The sequence below is a fragment of the Peromyscus maniculatus genome, chromosome 8, assembly GCF_049852395.1.
Source record: "Peromyscus maniculatus bairdii isolate BWxNUB_F1_BW_parent chromosome 8, HU_Pman_BW_mat_3.1, whole genome shotgun sequence".
NCBI classification, from domain to species: domain Eukaryota; kingdom Metazoa; phylum Chordata; class Mammalia; order Rodentia; family Cricetidae; genus Peromyscus; species Peromyscus maniculatus.
Genome location: NC_134859.1, coordinates 8,120,057 through 8,135,413, shown reverse-complemented (window position 1 = coordinate 8,135,413; position 15,357 = coordinate 8,120,057). Strand labels below are relative to the sequence as shown.

The following is a 15,357-nucleotide window of genomic DNA, read 5'->3' as shown; positions in this document are numbered from 1 at the left end:
GAAAAACTGGCTCTATTGAGCTATGACATATATGATAGAGGATTTCAGTCAGAAACACTGAAAGAAACTGTCAAGAGCTATTACCTATGTGTTTCAAGTTGCTTTTGTAGCCTTGCTTCATCTCTGGGTATAAGGCCACATGTATGACACTTGTCAGCTTTGCCCTGCTGTCCTTGGGCATTTTGCTGTAGTCAGCCCTCTGACATGCCACTTTATCCTGAGTTAGCCCTCATCCTAAAGGCAAGACTCCAACCTTGAAGGATTGCATACTGCACATTCTCATTAGAACCTGAATAAGGCCCTTGTTACCTCTAGACACTGGATCCAGTTTGTTAATTGTGCTGAGATCATTCCGTGGTGACTGACATATTGCCCTGGTCTGTTGAGCAAGATGCCCTTATTTTCTCAGTTGGATAATCAGTGCTCCACTGCACACAATTCCTTTTCAATGTGCCCATTTGCTCTTCCTCTGTGCTTAATTGAACAACGGCAATTACTGGTACACAGAACTAAATGTTAATTATTTTTCTTTTTAGATTTTTTTCTCTTAATGATTTTATTTACAAATTGGAAGACTTTATCATATTTCCCCCTCCCTTGAACCAAATTCTTCACCTGAATTTGTGTGACAAGTAGCAGTGTGATATTTTCAGCTGAGAAGACAGAATTTTTTACAATTGTTCACTTTTGTAATAATTATGGAACATTAATAAAGCCTTCTACAAAACCATTAATGATTAAGTGGCTACACACACACATACATACACACACACACACACACACACACACACGTGCAATTACTAAAAAATTTATTGATCTGGTTTCTGAAAATCAATATGAGGCAGGAGAGTATCTACTTTTATGAAGAAATAAAGATAATTTAATAAAATTTAAGTTAATATTTGGTAAGTTATGGTAAAGCATGGTCAATTCTGGAAACCTGGAAAGTTCAGCAAAATAGGAAGAATATTTAATCCTCACCCCCAAACCAACATCATTAACACTTAGATGCGTTTTCTTAGGGCCTCTGGGTTCTACCTCTGAAGATATGCTTAGGAGTTCTAACCTTTAACACACAGCCTGGACAGGTCTGCAACCTCCTGTCTCCAGTACTGTTCTACTTCTGCTGTGATACTAAGCTTTCCTTAACCTCAACCTTGGATGGGAGGCCTTGGGTACCTGCTTCTCTCGTGCGGGCTCCTCACTTCTGGGTATTGCTGAACTGGGCTCTGCGTTCCTAAGCCTCATCTCTACTTGTATTTTAGGGTGGTTATGCTGCATACCGCTACGCCCAGCCCACCCCTGCCACTGCCGCTGCCTACAGTGACAGGTAAGGGTCTTTCTTCCCTTGATGACTTGAAAATAGCTGGTGGGGCAGGAAATTCTCATCCTTATTTGGTCTTGCTTGAAACATGCATGACTACTGAAGAGGATGCCCCTAAAAGTTAGGTCCTGTGGTGAAGTTATTATGCACAGGCTACCTCAAGAGAAGATGGATGCTTAAGCCTTGCTCATTGTGAACTCTTCACTTTGTCTGATGCAATGCAAAGAAAATCTGCTCTGTCCCTGGATAGCTATTTTCTGGTCTCTTTATTCCTATGACCATGTATCTTACACACACACACACACACACACACACACACACACACACACACACACACTACCATTCAACCTTCTCATGGCCTTCTATGTAAGACCATAGTTTCATCTAATTCATAGGAAGAAAAAGAGAAAGTAATAAGCCTGAAGATTCACTTCCTTCCCTCATGACACCCAGGAAAGCTTTCATCTCTGCCCATTGAATTCAAAACAAAGGAATGGGCAGAACATCTGGCTTTCATAAGGAGATTCATTGATCTTGGCAGTGCCCAGTGCCCAAACCTACAAACATAAGCCAACTTTCATTTGCACTGCACACCTCACATGAAGACTGGCAGCTGGAGGTACAGAAATGTATTTGAGAAATGCAGAATTCCAAATGAATGTGTGTGACTGGCTTGGTCCCCAGGCTTTCGCGATGTGATGGTTTCTAAAACAGTTATAGCTATTTCTATATAGGTGCCTTGTTGGGGGGGTGGGGCCGTAAGCCAGCCAACAAACAAAATGCGTGTGTTTCCATATTGAATGCGATTTCCTGGCTCTGTTCTCTGCGGACATCAATGTGAATGTTCAGGTGCTCTGCATGCATGAATGTCCCGGAGGGTGCTTATTTTCGTGATGACTATTTTAATTTAAGGATATGTTTCATGAATAAAATGATAATAGTATGGTAACGATTTGCATGTGTGGCTGAGGCATGCTGGGTCAGACAGGTAAGCAAGCAGACCAAGGGCATGGCCCACGAAAGAGAACTGTCAGAAGACATTGGGCTTGCGCCCGCCTTGTGGCCATGAAGTTCCTCTCAGTTTGCAGTGGTGCACTTTTCCTGCACCTCCATCCCATTTCTCACAAGTGTTGTTAGCTCGCAGCAGCTGCAGAATTCTTCGGCAGTTTAATAAAGCAAAATAAATCCCTGAATTTAAGATGCTGTACTTAGCTCCATGCACTAACTTGTCATAAATGACTCTTTGGCAAGCAGAGCTGAGATTTGCTATCTGGCTACACACAGGAATTATTACTGTTTTCTCATGAGCACTCATAGCACGTTTTCTAAATTGTAGAGAATCTTCAAAGAAATCCAAGCCACTGGCCAGACACACTTGTAAACACATGAATTATCCATTTACCTAAGCATCAGTTGCCAAGATGCAAGGTGCTTCATGTAAATTGTCATCTTCAGTATTCTCTGACACAGGGTTAGGAAAATTGAGAGGGTCAATAAGGCTAATAAAAATGATGACAATCTTGAAATACTTTAGATCATTCTACAAATGAAAAGGCTTAAATGTTATTAAATTCCATGCACTGAAGATCCACACAGTCTCAATTGTAATGTGGCTCAGCTACAGCCCTTAATTATTTTTATGAAAATATCTCTAGATGCTAAATTCTCAAACGCCCACTTTGTATGTAATTATAATCATAGTAACTTTAGCCTGCTGTATAATTATAAGAATCTTAAACAGATTTATTTCTTTGAGTGTTTATCTTGCTTCTCCTCAGAATAAGTGCATCTAGCCCCAAGTTGAAGAAAGGTTAATTACAAAGATAGACTTTAAATCGCCTTCTTCAATAAGACTAATTTAGACACTTGATCAAAACAAACAATGTTTAATACTATTCTTAGAGTTACTGAGGAAGCCCACCATCTCCACTTGCACCAGTCTGAAACTGTTAAAATCCTCTGCATTGTGGAACACCATATATGTAAATATCTGTATAAAACCTACAATTTTAATATTATTAAGAGTTCTCATTGGTGATACATTCTACTGAAAAACAAAATACCCTCATTCTTGGATTGGTAAATCTTTAATAACTTCAATTCCCAGTTTAGTGTAACAGTTGCAGCTGAAGGAATCCACTAACTATATTCTTTTCCATGTAATTGGCCTCTTGCTGTTTATTAGAGATGTTTGCACATTAGGTCCCCTTGGTTGCTGTGGAAATTGATTACTGGCTCTATTTAACTTTATTGTAAGCAGAATACTTGTCACCTATGGAATTATTCATTGAGGTAAATTCAGTAATAGGTGAATTACCAGAAAACAATCTCTAAAATGGAATTTCTGGTTTTGATTTATCACTATTAAGTGGTGGTTCCTTTTATTTTTAATCAATACAGACAAGGAAAGGGCTTTATTAAAATATATTCAGGGGGAAAAGGGGGATTATCACAATAGCTTTTGAATCTCTACTAAAAATGTAGAATCTATCAAGGCAAAGAATAATAATTTTTTTTTTTTACACACTCATACCATAGCATCAGTAGCAGCAAACTCTAACTTCCTCTTCTCTAGAAGACAGACAGAATGACAAAGCGATATACCTCTTAACCAAAAGAAACCCTTTCAAACTTGGAAGGGAAATCAGTGGAGTTGGGAATGTTTGAAAAATGGTCACTGGTTGTCAATTTGATTAAAAGAAACACAGCAACAGACCTTCCCTGTGATTCACTCTTCAGCCTTCTCCAAAGTGAAAGTAAGTCTGCTGTGCTGCCCCCTCGCCCCCCATTCGTGGAATTTTACCTTTACTCAACACAAATCATACCCTTATAAAATTAAAGATTCAGGAACCCTTTGAAAACTATTGAACTGCAGTAACCTCAGTGCTGTCTGGAAGGTCTTTAATGGGCACCTTGCAGCTCCCTGCCCATCATCTTCCTGCTTAAATGATCACATGCTGACAATCTCAGAGCAGCCTGAGAGTCTCTGGGTATTGACCTCCTGAAGAAAAGACCATCTGCTGTGGGCCAAGCTTTTCCCAAACCACAAAGATTGAACTGAACTAGGTAACATCACAGCTTCTTTGAGTGGGAATAAGTGAACAGCTTTCCTTGGCATTTTATAAACATTTGGTAAACACTTGACCTGATCAGTTCTTTATTTTGTTAATCTCACTTTGGTGTAATGGAAGCCAGCTGTCCAGACTCTCAAGGAGATTGTTTTCTGAGCTTGAACCAATCATAGCATGGTGGTGGGGCCTGTGGTCATCTGGTCATTGCATGCTATTTGGTGTTGCTGATGTGTCTGTGGTATGTGTTGGGTTGGACAGGTCCATCACATTAGCTCCATGAATGGCTTGCTTGGAATAAGCCTGGGGTACAGGTCTCTTTATTGATTGGCTCTTGGTTCCTTGTGTTTTATGGCTTGGTCCTTGTTGCATCTTTCAGCTGTCCAGCTGGGAGGTGGGAAGTGGGGAAGGTACCCTGTTCAATGAATTGTGCCACTCATAGTGGGGGAATATATGTGATGTGTACATAGCATTGATGAAATACACTGGCTAGAAAGAAACCCTGGCCATGCTTGTCCTGCTTGCTGATACTCTAACATCCCCTAAGGACTGGTGCATGAAAGTGTCCCTCCATGTTAGGAAAGAGAGTAGACACAGGCAGGTTAGAAAAGAACCAAGAACAGCATGTCTGTCCTACTGTCAAGTTTAACAATAATATGGTTGTAACTGGGACCATTTCTTCTATCAATTAAAATATGATTTTCCTCTCAAACAAATATAATACTTTTTGAAAAGTAAGATAGTACATAATACTGAAAATTGAGGCATAACAATCTATCACTTAAGAAGGAAAATAAATTATATCAAGTTCTATTTAGGTTAGAGAGATGTGCTCATTGGAATGTTGATGTCCATTGGTTGACACTTTTAGGAAATATGTTTATGATAAAATGATTTTTATCAAATAATTTTTATCCTAAATACATTTTCTTATATTTTGATTATAATGAGGGTTTTTGAGTTGTTATAATATAAAAATATATTTTTAAGTAACCAAAAAATATGTGTTCCAGAACATAGAATGAAATATGCACAATTATGTAAAGTTATCTTCTGGGTAAGAGAAGCTCATTAAAAGTCAGACAAAACTATAAAACATTTATTTACTATAAAGATCTACAAATGCCAGAGTTGTATTAACATGAGAGTGCAGAATCAGACACATGTTAGACTAAGCAAGGAGGCTGCAAGCAGCAGGGTTCTGCTTTCAATTTATTCTTCTTCATTTTCTGAGACCTTAAAGTTTCATTGTTTTTATATGATAAGAAAAGAAAGTATAATATTGGCAATTCCATATCGCTCAACCTAAAATAAACCAAAACAAAATCTTGTCATCTTACATACATATAGGGAACTTCTAAGAGTTTTGGAGATAATTCTCAGAACAAAAAAGCCAGGACTTGTGCAGTTCAGGCACTCATATGGTGTGTGTTAAGCACCATTTAGACCAGGTGCTCACAAGCTGAAGAGTAGAGGATTCATTTCTGAGAGAGATAGATTAGTAAATTTTTAAAAATTTAATAGGCATAATTAGGCATATCTTTGGTGTCATATTTAAAATTACATAGATGATATAGGCAGAAATGTCAAACATATGTAGATGGGGAGATGGATGGATGGATGGATGGATGGATGGATGGATGGATGGATGGATGGATGGATGGATGGATATGAAGAGAGATAGATGATACTTAGATCCATGGGTGCGTGGATAAAGGAAGGAAAGAAAACAGAAAGGAAGGAAGTAGAAGCAGGATAAGCAGGGGGAAGGAGGGAGCAAGAAATGAAAAGGGAATTATCAAGAGCAAAATACCATCTATTTTTCCCTCTTCTATTGCATCATGAGCAAGTCTACAGAGAACAGAATGAAATTCTTATGTAAAACCTTATTCTAAAGACTGAAGCAGCAGTTGGATCTGAGTCCATTCCCACCTATAACAGCCCCTCAGTCTATCTTAGAAGTTATTTTCTGGATTCAGATTTAAGATTACCAAACTTCCACCATGAAAATAGGCAAATAGCTTCATTTAAAACAATAAGTCATTTTGCTTAGCATCTGTGTGTGTGTGTGTGTGTATAGTATGTATATGTACAAACACACACACACACACACACACACACACACACACACACACACACACACACACATAAAAAACTATGTAGGGTGTTGGCACTGTAAAAAGCAAGTGAGCATCCTGAATAAAAAACTCACTATTTACATTTAAGGACTTTATTTTTGTTGTAGAAAGATTATTTTACAAAAATTGTTGTATCATCTGAACTTGATGATTTTACACTTTTTTTCTAGCTATGCATTAAAATATAGAGAGTTTAATGTATAGACCATGTAGAATGTTTAATGAGAACAGACAGCACAGAGGAGGGGCATTTCCTGGTGTCCCAATTCTTCCTTTTCAAACCAGGTATGATAAGAATTCCAACTATTTCAGAACAGCAGAAGTAAACCTCATGCCTGTTCTTGGGGACATGTGTAAGGATAGGTCTCACATTCACAGATGTACTGCTTTCCAGGGCTAGGAGATCTGGGAAAGTGAAATGTGGCCATCAACTCTCTCTTTGGGGACTAGTGAATTCTGACCATTCTTCCTTCTACCATGCAGTTAAAATGCTTTTCCCCTAGGAATGAGCCACAATAGAATATGGTACCTTTGTTTCTTCTTTTTTTTAGTTCATAGCCAATTTCCCTTTCTGGACACTGCCTTGGAAAAATAAACCTTGACAACTGTGTGGGGATTTCCTGTTTACATTTTCTATCTTTTTGAGAAACAAACTCATGAGAAAATCTAGGGAGGGTATGACAAAACTTGGTCATGCCAAATAAGAATGGTGTTCTCAGGTCTACAGAGGGCTAAGGGGGAGGTTCATGAGGGCTCAGGGCAGACCCAAGAGTATCATGTGGCATGGCTCAGTGCGATAATGCCGCTGAAGTCATTCTTGACTGTCAGGCATGAAGTGACAGTAAGAAGGAGCCGCTGCCCGGTAGCTTGTGGCAGCAGCTTACTGAGGTTGTTCTTGGTTTTAGTTTTTTAGTCATTTCTGTCACTGTGATGAGCAATTCTAGGTTTTTTTTTTTTTTCAAACAAAAGATGCTCTGTTACCTTATAATAGAAATGTAGCAGGAATGAGTCACCAGTGTCTTTATTTATATCCATTTGTATCCCAGTGCCACTGCTGAAAGTATAGTCAGGATTTTATTAAAACCTCTATATTGAAAACATCCATACATGTGCATGCTCACATGCAAACACAGGCACATATGCACCCAGATATATGTATGTACATTGTCTTACTTTTATGTGTCTCTTTTTTTTTTATTTAAAGTTCATTTCTTTAACAGATTCAGTCACATTTTTGAGTGACACACAACCCCTTCAAGAAGGGAAAGAGAAGTTAATTGTTCTAGAAAGTTATCAGATATTTAAAAGAAATGTACTTCTGAGAGAACTATGATACAGCTGAAATATAAGATGAAATGCCAGGCAAAAGCAAATTCTTTAATAGGCCATATGCACATATCACTGCATCTTTAAAATTGTTCTGATTTTACATTCTTCAAAAAGTTACAACTATGCTAATTCTACTTTTTCCCAATATACCCTTTAAGTTGTTATTGATTTAATTTGAGAACAACTAAGATGATTCTGAAATTCTAGAGGAGGAAGCAAAAAGCACTTGAAATTTGGGTCTATTGATGCCAAACTGAACAGTAAGAAGAAATACTGGTATTATTAAAGGACCCACTTCCTGATTTTCTCTTATTTTTAACCTAGAGACCATTTATACATACTTTCACATTCACATACACACTCATATATAATCATACACACACACACACACACACACACACACACACACACACACACACACGGTTCTCTCAAGCCTTAAATGTGTCCAAGTTTTGTCTCAAGAATTAATTACTTTTTAATCCATAACCTACCATGGTTTGTCTAATGCTATGCACTGTTGGATGAATATGTAATTGAGGCAGTTAGAAAAAATAGACCTGTAATAATCCACAGACCAGACCAAAAAGTGTCCAGGGAGAGATTAAGGGCATTCCAAACCCAACAGACCATGGCCGTCACATCCACATGGGAAGCCACTTCTGCAGGTGACAAGAAAAGGTATAACAGCTCCTTTGGTCATGTCATGGCCTGATCACATGCTTTTCAGGTTGCAGATCATTGGCTTGATGGGCCACAAAAAAGCAAATGGAATCCATCTTTTAAATAGTACCATCACAGCCCTTCCACTGTGAATGCTTAGAAAACATTGACTTCCTAGAGGTAGGTCAGGTACCTGTGGTGAGAATACAGACTCCACAGCCACTGGGTGAGCCCTTCCCACTCACAATAAAGAGTGAACTTGGTAATGACAGTCATCCAGCAGAACAGAAGGACACACACTCAAGGTAGACTCTTAGCTTATGAAATATTTATATATGTCTCTCCTCAAACTGGGGGAAATTCTTATTCCACAAGCATGAAGACTCAAGTCCAAATTCCCAGCAACCATGTACAAACAAGGCATGGTTACATGCACTTCTGATCCCATTGCTGGGAAACAGTCAAATCTGTAGAGCTCACTTGCCAGTCAAGCTCACTGAAATGCCAAGCTCCAGGTTCAGTGCAGACCCTGACTCAGCAGTGAGATGGAGAGTGACTGGTGCACACATATGTGCTTACACACATATATCACACACATATATATATAAATTTAAAATTATCTATTTAAAACACTCAACTTCTCTATAATATTTTTCCTTTAGATGTTATTTTTATTGGGGATTGACTTCTCCTTTCTGTTCTCTATTTTGACCTTAGCTCATATGCTAAAGCTGTTATCTTTTGGAACAAGATGGAATTTTTCCATTAAGACCCTCTCCTACTTCTAAGGGTATCAAAGCAAGTTATAACCCTGTGCCTAAGAGCACAGGTTGACTTCCAGAATTGGCTGCCATTGGCATGTGGCATCTAAGTTATTTCTATAACTGTATGTAGCAATTTCATGTAGAAAAAGTCATCTGACAGCAATGAATGATGATTTTTTTTTTGATGATTTTTCTCCCCGATGTAGATCACAGTGATTGATTCTTCTGGAATTGAATGCTCTTCAAAACTGTAGTGCATTTCATAGTTAATTAACATACAAAACAGTTAGAAGGAAACCTGCTTAATGTTGGTGGGGGAAAACTGAAGAGATTCTTAATTAGCTAGCTGCCTGGCCCTCCATCCGGCTTAGTTTTGCTATATAATAATGCATGTTTAGACAGATTAATAGATTCCAAGGAGTTCAAACAATTAAACACAAGTATTATTTCTCCCTAGCTGTCTTCATAATTTACCTTAAAATGCTTTAGCCAGAGATAGGAGGAGGCAACATCTCTGATAACTTTCATCCATGGGTCCACCCACCTGCTACTGTCTTCACTCCAGTCTCCCTTCTTCAGTGACCTCATAAATGTTTGGCATCTCTCAAACTATATTCCCTTGTGACCACCTGCTTCAACTGGCCTCTGGCCATAATTATCATTATCCTAACCCCAAGGTCATAGTAAGAGAAAGTGCCTCCATGGTAAGATCTTGTCATTGATTGTATAATAGGCTGGCATCAATATAAAACAAACCTTGCAAGAACTGAATCTGGTTTCTTTTAATGTCATTGAACCTTAGCTTTCTCATCTGCTCAGAGGGCAGATCATACTCATCAGACTACAAGTGAGGTGAATGTTATAAATCAATAAGCTGGTACAAATGTCATTAGCTACTTAATTTCTGATTTGAGGCTATCTTAGAGATGATTCACTATAAGCACTGGATTGACAGAGGCTAGAGCAATAAGTTAACTACATTTAAATTGTGAGTTGTTTCCCACCTAATCATCTCTAAGACTCACAAGAACAGTGGCACACTGAGGTTCTACATGTTCCTTCATAGCCCATGGCAGGATATAGCTGAGCTATGTTTTGAAACAGGATCTTGTATGTATCGTCTCTGTTCTTTAATGTGTACTTGTGCTAATCAATCTGTGCTACTGATATAAAGAAGATAATCACAAATTTAGGTTAAAGCTGGAATCTAACCTTAGTTCAATTATTTAATCCATGAGAGAATATGGGCAAGTTACAGAGATTATCAATATTCTGCTTGCCTGATCTGTAAAGTGAGAGAGATGGGTGGTCACTAAGTCCTTGGCTTCCTGTGGGGGAAAAAAACTGTTACATGGTTTTGAATGGAAGTGCTTCAGCTATAGCCTGAGATCAGCACTTAGTATACCATCACCACCACCACCACCACCACCACCACCACCACCACCACCACCACCAGCATCACCATCACCCCCAGCATCACCATCACTACCAGCATCACCATCACCACCATCACCACCAGCATCACCATCACCACCACCAGCATCACCATCACCATCACCACCAGCAGTGTCTCTCAACTCCATGAGTATTTATTTAGTGACTTCAGACACATTTTTCCCATACTCATGCTTCTGCTTGTGTATGGATCATCTGCTCATGCACCTTCAAAAGGGATGGAGTTACCAGAGATTTACCAGCTTCCTAAAGGAGACAACCTTTTCCAGGACAAATCCAGCCTCCAAATCCACTGCCCTTTTTTTGAGTGGGGCAGAAGATGACGCTATCTTCCACGCTGTTTTCATTTTCAATTAAATCTGCACAAAGTCTTTGAGGAACATATATTTTAATTTCTAGCTCAATTTCCCAGTGAGAAGACTAAAGCCCTCAGAGTTGAGATAACTTTCCTAATGAGACACATCTTGTACTGACAGCCCTGCCTTTGAGAGTCGCTGCTAGCTCTGTCTCATCTGACTGGGGATATAATGGGCAGTGGGGGAAGTGGAGGCTGTTAGAGAGACTGAGATGACGGGGAAGTTGTACATGATCTCTGGATAAGAGAAAATCCCTGAGAAATGACTTTCCAAAGTCCCAGCGTTGTCTTGTCAAACAGTCAAATTTAGGAGAAACTGGAAACTCTCTTAATTTAAGCCTTTTTAATACAATATAAGCAAAGCAGTTGTGCCTAAATGAAGTGACTCTAAATATGCTTTCATATATTCATTTTTATAAGGGATCCAGATAGCTCCCTTTTGCAGCCTTTTCTACTTCATTTGGTTATTTGTTGGTTTGTCTGTATATGCCACATCTCATGTGTATATGATATAATATACATGAAACCTATAAAAATAACCACAGGGAAGGCAAACATATACACCTCATTGGGATCTGTAACTTCCAGAATAGAACTTTGAAGCTGGACATGGGAAGAGAGGTTAAACAGTGATCAAAAGCAGTTGTATCATTTTCCTCTTCTAAGTAACAACACTGACATATACCTGAGATTATGAGGTTGAAGATGGTGCATCCAGTACAGGCCTTCCACAATGGTACAAAGGCCCTACGAACATGCCCCATCCCTGTGGCCTAGCTCTGAGTCCTCAATGACCATTTGAAAAACCAATGGAGCTAGCAAGATGGATAGGTGGGTAAGGGTGTCTGCCACCAAGCCTAATGACCTGACCCCAAGGACTCACACGGTGGAAGAGAACCAACTCCAGTAACTTCTCCTCTCACCTCCACATGTACATTGTAGCATATGTGGACACACACACACACACACACACACACACACACACAAATCCTTACTTGTTGTCAAGGTTGGGACATCAAGGTTGGGAACCTCTGGGCCTTATAACTAACAGATTCCCCAGAACCTGCAGGTAGAATCAAATTGATTTCATCCAATTACTATGTTGGGGGACCTCTGCTGTCGCCTACCAGGTCAAGAGACCAACTCACAGGCTGTAGGGATTTTTGTAGTCAGCATCTTGCAGGGTTTTAAATATACATGAGTGTTGTATTAGGTTTGAAATCTATAGCATTTGATTCATGAAGACTCACTATGAGGAACACAGATCTTAGTTTTTAACAATAGCAATATAGAATTGAGAAGCCAAAGAGTAAGGAGACAATAGAACCTTTAACAATAAACTTAACATTGGTGCACTTTGAGAAGGAACAGTTACAGTTGGACCTCACTTGCTCATGCCAAAGCCAATCCTTCAATGATTGCCTGGTTTCTCAAATCCCTTTGAGAAATGCTAGCAGGCCAGTCTTTTCACTTGACACTTAGAATTCAGTGGGTAATTATTTTTGGAAGAAAATTGCAAATAGATGAGTTTCAACCTGGGGATAGGGGGAGTGAGAAATAAAAATGATATATGGTAAGCCACAAGACTAATTTAAATATGCCACCAGCTGAGTCAGAGGGCCTCTAGAAGGTTGATCTATGGAAACCATCTTAAAATGGAAGGGAGTCTGTGGATAAATGAAATATGCCATTTCTATATCATGGGAAGTTGAATATACTTATAATCATCTCTCTCAAGCTTCAGTCATAGTATATGCAAAGAAGAGTTTAAATACGTATCATTTTGTCTCAAAGAAGCTGAAGATCCAAAATAATATAATAGGAAATTTCCCTAGAGAGGCACACTGCTACTAGTGATTGAACATGCTCCATATGACTTCCCCTGAGCAGGATCTTGGAGGAAGTGAGGCTAGGGGGCTGGGTCCCAGATAACTGTGTTCATCTTCCATTTCTACCACTTAGCATTTTGCCTCAAATGGCCTGGCTCAGTTTACTCACCTTTTATCAGAGTAACCATAAAAGAGATTATAAGAAAGATCAAATAAATATGTATGAATATATGAATGACATTTAGCAGCCTCATATCACAGACAAGTGCTCAATCCATATTTGATAGTCTGAAGTCTCAAGAAGCATAGCTCTTAGCATACAGAACTAAAGGTTTACCAATTCAGTGTTGGCTATTAATCTAGTATGATTGCCTTCAGAGTGCCCATTGGATTCTGGCCCAGATCAGCTAACACAGAATCCAGAGAAGAGAAAGACCCAGCTGATAGCACTCCCCTGACCTCTCTCTGTGAGTCCGTGGATCATCCAAGCTATAAACCATTCAACCAGACAAGCAATACCTGAACTCTAGTGCTCTTGAAAATGATCAGGAAAGTAGAAGCAGCCTATGCTTGAGCTCCATCCCACAAAGATGCTCATTCAATGGGTCTTGGGTGTAACTCAGTTGCCAGGAATGTTAAAAGTTCCCCAGGTAATCACCATGTTCAATCAAGGTTGAGAATGACTTAGCCAGACACTGTCAACTACAACTGAGGTACAGGCCAATTTGTTAAAAATAAGGTGTAAGGCGGCGTTTAAATGCATAGGTCTGTATGGAGCATAGTAAACATCTGATGATTAACAGAAGGAAGTGGCCATAGTACCAGCCTCCTTTCTTGTCATGAGAGGTAGCTCCACACCTGCACTGTTTGGACCATTTTAATCTTTCTGAGCTTGTTTGGAGATAGCACTCTTTTCAGCTACAATTTTCATTCTTGTCTCTCTCTGCTAATTTGGGATAAATGGCTTCATAGAACAAATCAACATGGGCCTATTTATATGCATCTAAATGGAACATTTGTCTTAAATGTTCCTTCAGGGTAGAAGGAACAGAAATATCCATAAAATGGCATAGCATTGGTGATGGACACTAATGTGAGGCCCTTGAGTATCATCGCTCTATTGGCCATCACATTGACCACCCCTTTGAGCCTCTTTGACACAACTTTCCTATTGATCTTACTCATAATCAACCAATGAAAGCAAACACTTAGAAGGCTGATGGCCACACAGACTCGTATTTAGTGAGCTCTGTAGAAAAAGACACTTTGCTGACATTTTGTGGGGATCTTTCTGAAATGAAATGGGACTGGTTATGGATATTTCAAGAGAAAGCAGAAGAGCACAGAACTGCTAAATTCTGCTTAAGTTAACCATCAATTTTTGAAAGCCTGTTGTAAGTCCTTCAGGTACTACACCAGTGTATGCCATTTCCTTCTCTGCCACTACTGGAAATGACCTTTAGATCTTTGAGATTTAACCTTACTTAATGTAATCCAACTAAGCCAATTCTTTTTAGGAATTGAGTTTCAGAGCAGATGTGATCTCCTTTGTTCAAAAATCACCCCCAAGAATTATGAAAATAGTGATAGACAGGCCCAGCTACTCAGAAGCCTCAGAGAAGATCTGTTGAACCTTGCACCTTGAGACCAGATTGTTTGATATAGTAAGACCCCACCTCCAAACAAACAACAATAAAAAAAATACCTAATGAGAAGAGAAAATAAAAGAGGTTACCAGAGCAATGGTGGATGGTAGGAGAGAAGGAAGGAGGAAAAGAGTAAAAAGAAAGACGGATGTTAGAAAGAAGGGAGAGGGGAGAGAGGAAGAAGGAAAGAGAAGAGCAGGAGAAAAATATGTAGTATTTTAAGAGTTAAAATCATGGTGTCCAAAAGATCACTCCTAAAGGTAACATCATATTGCATAAAATTCTGGAAACCTTAAGATCTAATTATTTTATAATAATACCCGTGGGCTTAATTTTGCCAGTTTTCTGTATTCATTCCGCAACCATTTAGCATCAGTGTGGGTTGCCTACAATCAGCCCTGCTCACCCCATCTAGCAACCTAGGAGTTGGGGTGTAGCTCAGTTGGCACAGTGTTTGCCTATCATACACTAAACACTGGGTTAAATCCCTAGCAACAGGTAAAACTAGGTGTGGGGCATATGCCTGTAATGGTAACATGTTGAATATGGAGGCAGGATGATCAGTTCAAGGTCTTCATTAGTTATATATACTATTTTTAAGAAGGGAGCCATGCAGAAGCTACATACACATTTGTCATGTCTTATAGAACTGGGGAGTAAGAGTAAGGCAGAGCTGCTTAAACAATACTCACACACACATCATGCATATGGGAATGCCTCTTCTAAGGGACCACTCTATGAATGGACAAGGCTACCATGTTCAGTTATGGCTGAGCTCCTGTTATGGGC

At 39.2% G+C, this 15,357-nt stretch overlaps 1 protein-coding gene across 29 annotated transcripts in view; it reads left to right on the top strand.

The window, feature by feature from the left end:
- Rbfox1 (RNA binding fox-1 homolog 1) overlaps positions 1-15,357 on the top strand; it is a 574,719-nt gene that overhangs the window by 536,447 nt on the left and 22,915 nt on the right. For all 29 annotated transcript variants that reach the window (XM_076577914.1, XM_076577927.1, XM_076577917.1 and 26 more), the window contains one exon: positions 1,266-1,330. In XM_076577914.1, the coding sequence (XP_076434029.1) occupies positions 1,266-1,330 (65 nt within the window). The remainder of the gene's footprint in view (positions 1-1,265; positions 1,331-15,357) is intronic.